This window comes from Stenella coeruleoalba (genome assembly GCF_951394435.1).
Source record: "Stenella coeruleoalba genome assembly, chromosome: 10".
Taxonomy (NCBI): Eukaryota; Metazoa; Chordata; class Mammalia; order Artiodactyla; family Delphinidae; genus Stenella; species Stenella coeruleoalba.
In genome coordinates this window covers 36,271,190-36,287,304 of record NC_137156.1, presented here as the reverse complement: position 1 = coordinate 36,287,304, position 16,115 = coordinate 36,271,190, and the positions used below count along the sequence as shown (strand labels likewise).

The 16,115-nt window shown below is 36.1% G+C and overlaps 1 protein-coding gene across 1 annotated transcript in view; it reads right to left on the bottom strand.

The window, feature by feature from the left end:
- KIF6 (kinesin family member 6) overlaps positions 1-16,115 on the bottom strand; it is a gene marked incomplete at its 3' end in the record, with an annotated part of 379,495 nt that overhangs the window by 291,610 nt on the left and 71,770 nt on the right. The window contains exons 4-5 of the mRNA XM_079934314.1: positions 8,588-8,735; positions 3,866-3,975 (exon numbers count right to left, since the gene is read on the bottom strand). Coding sequence (XP_079790440.1) covers positions 3,866-3,975; positions 8,588-8,735 — 258 coding nt within the window. The remainder of the gene's footprint in view (positions 1-3,865; positions 3,976-8,587; positions 8,736-16,115) is intronic.

Here is a 16,115-nt window from a genome sequence, read left to right as displayed (position 1 = left end):
AACAGGATAAACTCATGCACATATGATCACCTTATCTTTGATAAAGGAGGCAAGAATATACAATGGAGAAAAGACACCCTCTTCAATAAGTAGTGTAGGGAAAACCGGACAGCTACATGTAAAAGAATGAAATTAGAACACCTCCTAACACCATACACAAAAATAAACTCAAAATGGATTAGAGACCTAAATGTAAGACTGGACACTGTAAAACTCTTAGAGGAAAACATAGGAAGAACACTCTATGACACTCTAAGAACACTCAAAATGAATTAAAGACCTAAATGTAATGGCAGACACTATAAAACACTTAGAGGAAAACATAGGCAGAACACTCTATGACATAAATCACAAGAAGATCCTTTCTGACCCACCTCCTAGAGAAATGGAAATAAAAACAAAAATTAACAAATGGGACCATAAATAAGATGAAAAGACAGCTCTCAGAATGGGAGAAAGTATTTGCAAATGAAGCCACTGACAAAGAATTAATTTCCAAAATTTATAAGCAGCTCATGCAGTTCAATATCAAAAAAACAACCCAAGCCCCAAATGGGCAGAAGACCTAAATAGACATTTCTCCAAAGAAGATATAGAGAGACTGCCAACAAACCAATGAAAGGATGCTCAACATCACTAATCATTAGCATAATGCAAATCAAAACTACAATGAGGTATCACTTCACACCAGTCAGAATGGCCATCATCCAAAAATCTACAAACAATAAATGCTGGAGAGGGTGTGGAGAAAAGGGAACCCTCTTGCACTGTTGGTGAGAATGTAAATTGATACAGCCACTATGGAGAACAGTATGGAAGTTCCTTAAAAAACTAAAAATAGAACTACCATATGAGCCAGCAATCCCATTACTGGGCATATACCCTGAGAAAACCATAATTCAAAAAGAGTCATGTACCACAATGTTCATTGCAGCTCTATTTACAATAGCCAGGATATGGAAGCAACCTAAGTGTCCACTGACAGATGAATGGATAAAGAAGATGTGGCACATATATACAATGGAATATTACTCAGCCATAAAAAGAAACGAAATTGAGTTATTTGTAGTGAGGAGAATGGCCCTAGAGTCTGTCATACAGAGTGAAGTATGTCAGAAAGAGAAAAACAAATACCGTATGCTAACACATATATATGGAATTAAAAGAAGAAAAAAGGTAATGATGAACCTAGGGGCAGGACAGGAATAAAGATGCAGATGTAGAGAATGGACTTGAGGATACGGGGAGGGGGAAGGGTAAGCTGGGACGAAGTGAGAGAGTAGCATGGACATATATACACTGCCAAATGTAAAACAGCTACTGGGAAGCAGCTGAATAGCACAGGGAGATCAACTTGGTGCTTTGTGACCACCTCGAGGGGTGGGATAGAGAGGGTGGGAGGGAGATGCAAGAGGGAGGAGATATGGGGATCTATGTATACATATAACTGATTCACTTTGTTATACAGCAGAAACTAACACACAATTGTAAAGCAATTATACTCCAATAAAGATGTTAAAAAAAAAAAAGTGGCTTAAGGCTATCTCTAGCAGGACAATAGAAAATATCTAGATCACTTCTTATTCTTTTGTCAAGGGGAGAAGAGCCACCAAATAAATCCTATCTTATGAGGTCACTAATCTTTGAACTCTAGACATTGGAGGTTGGATGGTTGTTAAATATTATATAATTCAATGTCCACATTTTACATACAAAAAGAAACCCAGAAAAGTGAAAAAAAAATTAAGATTGCAGGTTGGGGCTAGAACCCAAATTTCCTGACTTCTAATCAAGTGCTCTTTTCTCTATATCACACTACCTCTCTTAGAGGTCAAAGGACTTTTCTCTTCCCATAGTTAGGCTGCACCTAATTATATCAATTAGACTCAGACTCACAGGGCTCATGTTGCTCTCCCTTTACACTCTCATCTTCAAAATGTCTCCTTCATAGTTTCAATTTAACAGATAATATCTAAAAATTTTAAGGACTTACTTGGGCATAGGTGGAAGAGAGACTACCAATGCAATTAAGGCATACTTCTTTCCTCTGAGCAATGTATATAAATGTAAACATCTGGTGCAGTATTCTCAGAGACCCAAGTTATATATGTGAAACGCATCACCACCACCCACTCAAGTTTTCTAATGGAAATCTCCCTTTTAGGTCAATTACTCCTTAATTCTCTAGGTCCTGTGGTAAAATCTTGAAGCTATTTTTGCTATTCTGGCATGAGAGTGAGAGTATTTTGCTTTTAATCCTTGTTCTACCATTAACCAATTAGTTTTGAAACCCTGGGCAAGTCCTACCTCTCTGAGCTTCATCTCCTCAGTCAGTAAAATGACTAGAGCACCAACTTGCTGTGATTCACCTTCTTTGCAAAACCAATCAAGTCCAAGGTGCTAGGCATAATCTGTCTTTCAGTCTTTCTTTTTCTCCTTTTCTCTCTTTCTCCCTCTCTCTCTTCCTTCCTTCCTTCCCTTCTTTCTTTCTATTTATTTATTGCGTATCTCTCAGATTTCTCTCTCCTCCATGTTCATCATAGCCAAGCCCTTCTTTTTTGGATTATTACTAAACAAGTTATCAAGCTCTTCCGTGTAGATATGACTTGTTAAAAACGATTTTAAACAAGAGTTAGCCTAGAGGTATACAGGTTAGACTGGAGGCTAGAAAACTAATTAAGAAGCCTATTAGAATAAAGACCAATCTCACACCAAAAGCCTGTCATTCAAATCCCTCAAAAGCTGGCTTCCGTTGGCCTTCCTGCTTTTACTTCACATGACTCCTCAACACATGGCCTTTATGTATTTAATGCTGCTGTTTCTATCCTTCCTACGGGGAAAGTGCTTCCTTTTCCTGAAGTTATTTCCAATAGCTTCTTTAAAATCAATTTCTTCCATGGAGTCAGTAATCTTTCCTTTCTCTTAACTTTTATACACATATTAACAGTGCCAACAATAATCCCCTTTTCTAACTCCCTCTAGTAAATATTGTTAGCATAAAAAAAGATGAGATGTAAAAACTCTTAACATTAACAGAAGAATGTATATAAAGGTTATATAACCTATTTGCTTTATTATCTCTTCTTGTTTCCTTTGCAAATTAAAATAAGCAAATGGTTGTTGACCTTTTTGGTAGAGGATTAATATATACTTTAAACTGCTTTAGAATATGTAATAAGAAAAATATTACAATGCATTTTCTTGGCTCTACCAACATTCTGAAGATGTCTGGACAAAAGTATATGAATTGTTACTAATTAATATATGTATAATTTAGGCAAATATTCAAACAAGCAGTGAGTAATGTTATATAAATGCTTGCAGAGTAACTTATTCCATTAAGAGATAAGCTCTGAAGACTCTATTTACATTTCAGTTATGAAACAGTCAGTGCCAATCTGACCAAATGCGTGTCAATGTTAGTCAATAACAGCAGAGAAGCATTTGGGGAAAAAAAGTTTTATTTTCTCTCTTTCAGATTCTCTTATTGCTAATTTGGATACCTTCTTCAGAGAAAGGCCACAACTAGAGGAGTAAAAGGGTTTAATGTGGCAAGAGCAAAGTAGTACTGTCACATCCCATCAATCCTCTCAGCGCCCACTCTCCGAGAATATTCACTGCATTCGTTCGTGCCGACTCCAAAAAAGATTGTCTCAAGAAATGAATTTCAAGCAGTTTTGGGTCCCATCACTACTGTCTATTTGTTGTAACTGAAAAAAAATATCCACTATATTGCAAAAAGATTCTGTTATCCAGTATTTGTTAATTATGATTGAGACCAGAAACATACAAAGTTTCAAAGAAAACAAATGAAGGGAACATCTGAAAGTAATTTTCCCCCATTCTTTGTTGTTCTGCTACTCACGGCAAATCTTCCAAACTGGAGGCTTCATGTCTTGGATCCAATAGATCATAACCACATTCATTGTAGATTTCCAAATAGGAAATGTGCGTTGTATATATTTTGCTGCTGTCCTGATTGGGAAAGAGAAAGACATTATTAAATGGCTATAAATCACGATTCGGCTTAGAGAAAGATGAACACATTTATCACTAGTTTCCTCACAGTTTCCCTCCTTCACTCTCTCACTTTGTATGGTTTACATTTTCAGTTCGTGACACTTTCAAGTTGCCAGTTACCATATGTATGAGGCTTTTTTTCCCCCAATAGCCAACACCCATGATTACAAGCAACTTCAGTCTGTTATTTTTTATTAGTTCCACATTATACATAAAAAGTCAATATACACTTAAAATGAGCCAACTTGGTTGCAGAACTGTATAACACACCATTTTTTACTTTCCAGACAGAAAAAAGAACAGAATACAGAATTCTTCAGTTTAAAAATTTCAGTAGCCAAAGAGTTACCATCTTCAATCATAATTCCTTTTTAACTTTTCTAATATTCAAATTTCCAATGACAGATAACAGACAATAAATAGATATGGAAAGTGAATTCCAGGGAACATAAATAGTTTAGATCAATCAGGTAACAGTAAGAGTGGACACTAACAGTTCACTACCTGCACCTTACCTGTTGGGTTAATTTTCCTTGCCCAAGTGGCAAATTAGGGATATTCAACTGTTGGTTAGGGAGAGGTATTTTCTGTGTGTCATTGCTGAAATGCAATAATATAGGCATCAATGTAATTAGAATAAAAGTCAAGGTGACTGGTCCTACTCTCAGTTCTGCCAACAGACAAAAAGGACCCACTCCCTCTGAGATGGAATAAAAAAGGGAATTTTTTCAGGTCTCGAGAAAATTCCAAGCTCACTTTTTCAATACCAAATATCAATAATAGCACTTCTTGTTTCCCCCAAAACACAAATGCTTCCATTTCTCTGAATATTAGAGTCTTGCTACTTATAAGAGGAGAATATATTTGTGTCTTCTGGCAAGAAGGTCGGCAGATTGTCAGAGTGGATATTCACAGAGAGGATTCTCATCTATATCCAGGACAATCCATCTGACAGGTGTTATTCAAAGAAGGAGAAGACCAAGTCACAGAGATGGGGGAGAGAACAGTGGCCTGCAAATCCAAAGCTGGAATGCTAGCTCTGAGCCCCTACCAAGTCAGGCCTCTGTTTCCACACTCATTAAGGTGAAGAAACTGGATAACGACTCCCTCGGCATTCTTCAGATTAAAACGAATATGATTCTCTGGTCCTAAAATGTCTCAAACTATCCAAATAAAGATACTACCATTTCATAAAAATGAAATAATACATGCAAAACTAAGGCAGCTCTCAGCCAGCACAGGACTGTAGTGAAACACTCAAGCTACAGCTGAAATTCCATGTTTGGTGTTCTGTGAAGGTGACAGCATGGACTGAATCTTTACTAATCAAGTTTTTCCCAACCAAATGCCAGAAAGCCTGTTGATGTGGGTGACTCTGGCTGCTTATGCTGACAAACAGTCTATCAATTATATTGATAGAGCTATCAACAGTCTATCATGACTAAAGTAACCTCATTTAGTAATGGCATCGTATCAGCATAATTTTGGGGATTATAGCTTGAATTAGTGCAGGAATCAGAGACTACAAATACTAGACAGACTGAGTGGTCTTTAGTCTAATCCAGTGTTTCCTAAAATATTACTTAAAATACTTGTGGAAAAAAGTGTTCCATGATCAGCATACATACTGTCCATCTCTGAAAGATTCTCAGAGCAAGTTAAAGCCCATGGGGAATCACTCAGCAACATCCTGAGATCCTGTTTAAAACAACGTATTTCTAAAACTTATCTGAACATATGTGAAATATCCCATAGATTACCGTTTGAGATTTTAGCATACGTTTATGAGTTCCTCTTAGCATCAGACAAAACTGGGTTAGAACACTGGATCTGCCTTTATAACTGAGTGATCCTGCACCCTTAACCTCAGTTGTTTAATCACGAAATTGGGGATAATAACCTTTAGAATATGGCAGAACTGCTGTGACAGAGGAATAAGGTTCTGTATTTTAAATCCTACCAAAAATGTGTGGCCTGCTAATAGGCACCAATAAATCATTGCTGTTGCTGAGTTTATTATTATTGCTGTTATTATTATTATTATTATTATTTCTGAAAGCCTCCAAATAGAGAATTCAGTATGTGAATACAAAAGGAAAGGAAAAGAAAGGCAAAAAGAGCAGCCAACTTCTACGTTCATCAGCAGTGGAGAAACTCTCTTCTTTCAGAAACTAGAAGAAATAATAAAAAGTCAGGAAAATGGCAAGTCCATTGCCCAGAGATGATAGGGATAATGCCTTTGGCTCCTCTGGCTTCTGCATTTTCTGGGCTTTTGTTGGAATACACACTTAAAATTCACTGAGCTATGTGGCAGCTACCTTTCCTTATTACTCCTTTTTTACTCTTCAGGACTGCCAGACTGTAATGTAACACACATGTTTGCTGCAGACAGCCTTTTCTCTTGCCCCCAAACAAGTATGAACCTTACGATACTCAAAAATAATGAGCAGTGATTTCTAAAATAAATGGAATCAATTTTCTTCTTTTAAAATCTTTGCAAATGTGCTCCTATCACACTCACAGGCATTTTAGGACCCAGTATGCACTAGTTCTTAGTTTATCTTGAAATAAATACATTGCATAAGTCAAATGTTTCCTTTAAGGATTCTGCAGAGCACCATGTGTCCTCTAAAGTAATCAACTGGGAGCATCTGAGTACCTGTCAGCATTTTTCCGCTAAACAATGAGGACAAACTTTATGAAGAACTTCAAAGTTGCCTCTGACTTGTTTCACCATAGCTCAGTCGGGTTATAACTAATGTGTTGTACCCCATTGTGTTAATCTGCTCGTCTACAAGGAGTTGTCCTGGCTATAAGCTGATCTGATGGGCTCTCTCCAAACCAAGAAGTTATTTAGAATCATTTGGAATGAAATGGTTTAGAGTAATGTCAATGACAAACAGATATAAAATAATGAACCCAACAGATGGTAGGTACTTGGGAGATATTTAGACTTTTAAAACTGTATTTTGGTAACCATAGACAAAATTTAAAAAGAGACAAATAGATTTTCTATTAGGAAAGAATTTGTTTATTCTGTTTAACTTAATCAGGGGAATTAGCTTCATTTGTTCTGAGTTTCAAAGGATTCTTTGAAATTGTTCAGCAATCATTTGGCCACGTGCATATATATATGGCTATTAATGGCAATAGTAATAACTATCATTTTTTGAGCATCTCCTATGTGCCAGGAACTGGACAATATCTTTAAATACAATATATTCAACTCTCACAGCTACTCCACAAGCCTGAGGCATTAAGGAACTGCCCAAGGCCACATCCTGTAAGTAGTGCACTTAGAACCAGGTTGGCCTGCACCAACTTCAGTGATTTTCCCAAGACAGCACGCTCCCACATTAGGCCACAGCAACAAAAACTATTAGAAATTATATTCCCAGTTGGCGAAATCTGGGAACAAAACAGAAGAGCTAATGTCAGAAATAAATGAGTAAATGAAAAGAAAGGATTTGGATCCAACATATACACTATATGCTATCCTTGCTTTTCCAAATTTTCTGGCATGCAGAGCTGGCATGTTTGCGCTAGTGAGTGATGAGCTGAACTAATGGGTAATTGCTACTTTATGGGTGGAAATTAGAATTATGCAGATCTCAGCAACTTCTCATCTTTGCAACTCAGAATACAAGCAGCATACAGTTGAGATATTTTGGAAAGACTGTTACACTGACCTAGTTAGGACATTTGTTATACAGAATTGCTACAACCAAAGAATTGTTGGAACTAGTAGGGACGCTGGAGATCCTCTAGTACAGTTTAGTCCCTACTTTCACAGAGGGCAGAACTGAAACCCAGAGAAGTTAAGTGACTCATTACATAGAGTTTGTTTAAATACAACCATTAAAATAAAGCCAGTCTGATACCCAGAGGCAGGGTATGTAGTGGTTAAAAAGCACAGAGTTTGGCATCACACAGACCTGGGATGGAAGCTCCAGATCAGCTACTTATGAGGATGCAGAGGAAAATAAATATATCCCAAGACTCAGTCTTCCCAACTATAAAATGGGGATAGAGGTACCTACATTGTTAGTTTTATTAAATCTTGATAAAGCAACAGGCATTTGGAACCACACAATAAATGATGCATATAATATAGATAGGAAACTCCCCTTTATAGTAATATTAATTGCAATAGGATTTTTACTGTGGTAAATTCCTCTGGGCTTCCATTAAAAGTGTGAAAAAGTACAACCACATTATCCTATTCAGTGCTTTAGTAGCTAAAACAAAGGTCCATTTTGGCAAAAGGATATTCTTCAATTTAATGACAAATATAAAAGTTGGTAAAATGTGTTTTAACCTCCATGGGTGTATCAGAACAAACTCCCTTTGAGCCTTTGCTGTAGTAGCATCCCCTTTAATGAGAAGCACCTTCTGGATTTTCACCTCTTCAGCAAAATCCCAAACTTTCCTTAAATGTAAATGCCAGAGTTACTACACAATATTTCCTCATTTAGGTATAATATAACAAAATGTCACGATAAATTTTCCGCCCACAGTAAATTTTTGCTGAATATATCAAATATAAAATGAACTTAAAGCTTCATACCTTTTGTAATTGCTCAAAAATGTATGACAGTGTCCTTGGGATAATGCCTCTGTCACTGTAGCGCTCTGCCCCACCTGTGATGGTGAACGTCTTACCGCTGCCTGTTTGTCCATATGCAAAGATGGTACCATTGTAACCTGCCAGTACACTACATAAAGAAATAGCAAACTTTTAATATCAAAATGGCTAATTGCATTTGTATTAAATGGCTAGTATTCTAAGAGCAACTTGATTCAACACTACTGAAAAGACATTTATAGAAATATCTATAAAAATATTTATGTATGTGACTATCTAGCTAGAAATTATTTTTTATCTAGGAGTCTCAGCACATCAATCCTTTTTTCTGAGAGAGGACCTATAACTCAAATGGGATCCAGTCATCTTAAATATTTTCTTTATTTCAAATTATTATTTTAGAATACAATTGACCCTTGAACAACAGGGGTTTGAACTGTGTGGGTCCACTCATAAGCAGATTTTCTTCACTAAATACATACTACAGTACTACACGATCCTCAGTTGGTTGAATCCCCAGATGCAAAACCATGGATACAGGGGGATGGCTGTAAAGCTATACTTGGATTTTCAACTGCGGGGAGGGTTGGTGCCCCACCCCCTGCATTGTTCAAGGGTCAAATGTAGTCTACCCTTTTATATTTACAAAAAAGTTGCAAAGATAGTACAGGGAGTTCACATATATCCCACAGCTAGTTTCCTCTATTGTTAATATCTTACACTAGTATTGTACATTTGTCACAATTAATGAACCAATTGAAACATTACAAACTCTATAAAAATCTCCTTACTTTTTAATCTAATGTCTCTTTTTTCCCAGGTTTACTGAGATATAATTGACATATAACATATATAAGATTAAGGTGTGCAATGTGATGATTTGACACATGTATATATTGTGAAATGATTACCACAGTAAGTTTAGTTAACACATCCATCAACATATCCATCACCTCAAATACTTGTGGAAAAAAATATACTTTGTGGTGATAACATTTAAGATTTACTCTCTTAACAACTTGTAAATACATAATACAGTACCGTTACCTATAGTCACTGTGCTGTACATTAGATGCCCAGAACTTACCCATCTTATAACTGGAAGTTTATACCCTTTGGCCAACATCTCCCCATTTCCTCTACCCCATAGTCCCAGGTAACCACCATTCTACTCTCTATTTATTTTCTCTTTTTAAAATTTTTATTTATTTATTTTTGGCTGCATTAGGTCTTCGTTGCTGTGAGCAGGCTTCCTCTAGTTGTGGCAAGCGGGGGCTACTCTTTGTTGCAGTGCACAGGCTTCTCATTGCAGTGGCTTCTCTTGTTGCAGAGCATGGGCTCTAGATGCACAGGCTTCAGTAGTTGCAGCATGCGGGCTCAGTAGTTGCAGCACGTGGGCCCTACAGCATGCGGGTTTCAGTAGTTGCGGCGCGTGGGTTCAGTAGTTGCGGTGCGTGGGCTTCAGTAGTTGTGGCACATGGGCTTAGTTGCTCTGCAGCATGTGGGGTCTTCCCAGACCAAGGATTGAACCCGTGTCCCCTGCATTGGCAGGCGGATTCTTAACCACTGCACCACCAGGGAAGTCCCATGTACTCTCTATTTCTATGAGGTTGTTTTTATAGATTCCATATATAAGTGAGAACATATAGTATTTGTCTTTCTCTGACTTATTTCACTTAGCACAGCGCTCTCAAGGTCTATCTATCTTGTCACAAAAGGCAGGATTTCCTATTTTAAAGCTGAATAATATTCCATTGTGAAAATATACCACATCTCTATCTATTCATCCATAGATAGACACGAGTTTTTCCATGCCTTGGCAATTGCCTTGGAAGTGCAGATTATCTCTTTGAGATAGTGATTGCATTTCCTTTGGATATATAGTTGACCTTTGAACAACTTGGGTTAGAACTGTGTGGATCCACTTTGACATAGATTTTCTTTTTCAATAAATACAACCAGCCCTCTGTATTCAAGGGTTTCATACCTGCAAATTCAACCAACTATTTATTGAAATTTCCATCCAGGGTTAGTTGAATCCACAGATTTGAAACCCATAGGATACAGAGAACCAAATATGGGACTTGAGTATTCATGGATTTTGGTAAATGCAAGGGGTCCTGGAATCAATCCCCCACAGATACTGAAGGTATACCCAGAAGTGGGACTGCCAAATCATATGGTAGTTCTGTTTTTAATTTTTTAAGGAAACTTTATACTGTTTTCCATGGTGGCTGAACCAACTTACATTTCCACTGACAGTGTACAAGGGTTCCCTTTTCTTCTCCTGAAATCAGGTAGTATGATGCCTCCAGCTTTGTTCTTCTTTCTCAGGATTGCTTCAGCTGCTCAAGTTCTTTTGTAGTTCCTTACAAATTTTAGGATTTATTTTCTATTTTTGTGAAAAATGCCATTGAAATTTTAATAGGGATTGCATTGGATCTATAGATGGCTTTAGGTAGTATGTTCATTTTAACAATATTAATTCTTCTGATCCAAGAACATGGTATATCTTTCCACTTATTTGTATCTTCTTCAATTTCCTCTTCAATGTCTTGTAACTTCCAGTGTACAGATCTTTCACCTCCTTGGTTAAATTTATTTCTAAGTATTTTATTGGTTTCGATGTTATTGTAAATTAAATTGTATTTTTTCTTTCTTTTTCAGATATTTTGTTGCTAGTGTATAGAAACACAACTGATCTCTGTATTTTCATTTTGTATCCTGCAACTTTAGGGAATTTGTTGATTAGTTCCAACAGTTTTTTGGTGGATTCTTTAGGATTTTCTATATGTAAGATCATATCATCTACAAACAGAGACAATTTTACTTCTTCCTCTCAAATATGGATGGCTTTTATTTCTTTTCCTTGCCTAATTGCTCTGGCTTGGACTTCCAGTATTATGTTGAATGGAAGTGGTAAAAGTGGGCACTGTTGTCTTATTCCTGATTTTAGTGGGAAAGCTTTAAAGCTCTCACCGTTGAGTATGATGTTAGCTGTGGTTTTATTATATATGGCATTTATTATGTTGAGGTACATTCTTTTTATACTCAATTTAGTTGAGAGTTTTTATCTTGAAAGAATGTTGAATTCTGTCAAATGCTTTTTCTGCACCTATTGAGATGATCAAATGATTTTTATCTTCTATTCCATTACTGTGGTGTATCACATTTATTGATTTGCATATGTTGAATCATCCCTGCATTCCGGGGATAATCCTATTTGAACATCGTGTATGATCCTTTTAATATGCTGTTGAATTCAGTTTTCTAGTATTCTGTTGAGAAGTTCTGCATCTATATTCAACAGGGATATTAGTCTATAGTGTTGTGGTGTCCTTAGTCTGGCTAGTTATCAGTGTAATGCTGGCCTTGTAAAATGAATTTGGGAATGTTCCCTCCTCTCTAATTTTTTTAGAAGAGTTTGAAAAGGATGAAAAGGTGATAATTTTTAGATATCTGGTAGAATTCACCAGTGAAACCATCTGGTCCCAAGATTTTCTTTGTTGAAAGGTTTCCGATTACTGATTCAATTTCTTTACTGTTATTGGTCTGTTCAAAGTTTCCATTTCTTCATGATTCCATCTTGCTACACTGCATATTTCTAAAAAAGTTTTTCTAGGTTATTCAATTTGTTGGCATATTAAGGTTCACAGTAGTCTCTTATGATCCTTTGTATTTCTGTGATGTCAGCTGTTATGTCTCTGTTTTCATCTCTGACTTTATTCGTTTGAGAATTCTACCTTTTACTCTTAGGCTAGCTAAAGGTTTGTCAATTTTGTTTATCTTTTTTAAAAAAACAGCTTTTCATTTCACTGATTTTTTTCTATTATCTTTCTGGTTTCTATTTTGTTCATTTCTGCTCTGATCTCTATTTCCTTCCATCTTCTAACTTTGGGCTTAGTTTGTTCTTCTTCTTCTAGTTCCTTGAGTTTTAAAGTTAGGTTATTTGTAATCTTTCTTTTTCTTAATGTAAGCATTTATAATTATAAACTTCCCTCTTAGAACTGCTTTTGTTGCATCCCATAAGTTTTAGTGTGTTGTGTTTCCATTTGTGTTTCTTTCAAGCTATTTTTAGATTCTTCTTTTGATTTCTTCTTTGACTCTTTGTTTATTCAGGAGTGTGTTGTTTAATTTCCACACATTTGGGAATTTTCCAGTTTTCCTCCTGTTATTGATTTCTAGTTTCATACCATTATGGTTGGAAAAGATATTTGGTATAATTAATGTTCTTAGATATTCTATGGTTTTTTGGTAACCTAATATATGATCTATCACACATGGAGAATGTTCCATGTATGCTTGAGAAGAATGCATTCTGCTGCTGTTGGTAGGAATGTTCTGTATAGGTCTGGTAAGTCCATTTGGTTTAACGTATAGTTCACATCCAATGTTTTCTTATTGATCTTCCATCTGGATTATCTATCCATTGTTGAGAGAGAGGTATTGAATTCCACTACTATTATTGTATTGCCTACTTATACCTTCAGATCTGTTAGCATTTGCTTAGGTGCTCTGATGTTGGATGTATATATATTTACAATTATTATATCTTCATGATGAATTGACTCTTTTATCATTATGATTAACTTTGTTTCGTGTTACATTTATTGGTTTAAAGTCTACTTTGTCTGATATAAGAACACTCTTGCTTTCTTTTGGTTTCCATGTGTGTGAAATATATTTTTCCATCCCTTCACTTGAGGTCTACATGTGTCCTTAAAACTGAAGTGAATCTCTTATCAGCAGTATATAGTTGGGTCTTGTTTTTTAATCCATTCAACTACTCTGTGCCTTTTGACTGGAGAATTTAATCCATTAACATTTAAAGTAATTATTGATAGGTAAGGATTTAATAATGTCATCTTATTCATTGCTTTCTGGCTGCTTTGTAGTTCCTTTGTCCCTTTCTTCCTCTTTTCCTGTCTTTCCTTGTGAATTGATGGTTTTCCATGTGGTATGCTCTGATTCCCTCCTTTCTATCTTTTGTGTATATCCTATAAGTTTTTGCTTTTTGGTTACTATGAGGCTTACATAAAACATCTTAACGATATAACAGTTTATTTTAAGTTGATAACAACTTAACTTTGATCACATACCCATTTGATCACATACCCAAAATTCTACCCATTTACTCCTTGCCCCATATTTTGTTTTTGATATCACAATACCTCTTTTTATATTGTGTATTCATTAACAAAATATTGTAGCTATAGTTATGTTTAGTACTTTTGCATTTTAAACTCTATACTAGAGTTAAACAATTAACACATCACCATATTACAGTATTAAAGTGTTCTGAAATTGACTATATACTTACCTTTACCAGTACGTTTTATCTTTTCATATGTTTTCATGTTGCTAATTAGTGTCTTTTCTTTTCAGCTTGAAGAACTCCTTTCAGCATTTCTTGTAAGGCAGGTCTAGTGGTGATAAATTCCATCAGCTTTTGTTTGTTTGGGAAAGTATCTCTCCCTCATTTCTGAAAGACAACTTTGCCAGTGAAGTATTCTTGGTTGGCAGGATTTCTTCTTTTCTTCTTTCAGCACTTTTATATATCATTCCACTCTCTCCTGGCTGCAAAGTTTATGCTGAGAAATCTGCTGATAGCCTTATGGGGTTTCCCTTATTGTGAGGATTTTTTTTCCTTGGTGTTTTTAAATTTTTCTCTTTGTCTTTGATTTTAGACAGTTTTATTTTAATATGTCTTGGATAAGACCATTTTGGTCTGAAATTTTGGGGTGACATATTAGCTCCAGGAACATGGATGTCCAAATCTTTCCCCAGATTTGAGAATTCTTAGCCATTATTTCTTTAAATAAGCTTTCTGCACCTTTTTTTATCCCTCTCTTCTCCTTCTGGGACTTTAATAATGAGTAGATTCTTTTAATGGTATCCCATACTTCATGTAGGTTTTCTTCACTCTTTTTCATTCTTTTTTCTTTTTGCTCCTCTAACTGGATGATTTCAAATGACTTTTTTTCTAGTTAATCAATTCTTGCTTCTGCTTGGTTGAATCTGCTACGGAAGCTTTCTAATGAACCTTCAATTCAGTTATTGTACTCATTGACCCTAGGATTTTGTTTGTTTTTTTAATGGTTTCTATTTCTTTGTTGAACTTCCTATTTTGTTCATGCATTGTTTTCCTAATTTCATTTAGTTGTCTATCTTTGTTTTCTTGTAGTTCACCACATTTCTTTAAGTAGGTTATTCTGAATGCTTTGTCAGAAAGTACATAGATCTCTATTTCTTTAGGGCCGGTCATTGGAGCTTTATCAATTTCCTTTGGTGATGTCATGCCTGCATGGGTGAACTTGGATCTTGTGTCCACAGGGGCTGACCAGGCACTGGGAATCACTGGGGTTGGTCTGGCATCTGGGTCCAGTCAAGAGCAGGGGTGGATTGGGAGCCTGAGTTCACAGGAGCTGGCTTGGAGGCTGGTTCACAGGAGCCAGCCTGGTGCTATGGCCAGTCTGGAGCCTTGGGCTACGGGAGCTGGATTATTATAGAATATTTCTGCTCAACAGAATTTGTCACCAGTTATATAGCACTATCCCATTAGCAATGTCATTTGAATATAAATTTCTTAGCCATAAATGCTCTAGGTAAATGAAGTCTATGACTTTAAGTATCAAACATTAAACATTTTATTGTTTTTTGATAGAAAACCTTCTAAAATATATTAGGCATTCCTGTCTTGAAAAGCAAAGGATACAGAGAACAAATTAGCATTTTCATTTTGATTTAGCTACAGCCTATGAAAAGTGAGTACTGTAGTGTGCTATACTGGCACCTGATGATTGTTATATCTACTTTTTTAACTTAAATATTCTCTCTTTCTACCAGTTGTCTTAATATACTATCCTCTAATATGTGCTCACTCTCCCCCCATCTTCAGTGGAATAGAAAACCAAATGGCAAAGCTTCATAGAATGCTATATAAAGATTTTTAAATGTAAGTTCCACCTATATATACTCTATGGCTATTTCTGTATTACATTGCTACAATAAAAAATAAACAAAGAAATGTAAATGGGCAAAATTTGTCTCCAGTTCCTTTCCGTACAGCCTCCTCATCCAAACTCAATCTGCCCCCTCTCCATTGGGCACTGGGAAATTTCATATGCTTCCAGTCTCATCTGTCTTAAGGGAAAATACTAATTAAAAATAAAGATGGTGGGATAAGGACCTTTAAAATTTACTTCTCCACAAGAACAATGGGAACAGTGGCAAATATAGTAAAAATCATATTTTTCAAAACCCTAGAAGTTATCCAAAGGCTCACAACAGTCCAAGGAGTGCTTACTCAAGAAAAATGGCTGAGTATCAGTAAAAACAGTGAGCTTTATGATATTTTAACCTAATCATTCCCAACTCCACTGTAGCCTTGAAAGACAATAGCCTTGCAACCACAGTAAGTGTGACTGTGCAAACTAGCAACCAGGAGACTAGCAACGATTGGGGGGCAGTACAGGTTTGGAGCTCCCCAAAAAGCCCAAAGAAATGTACG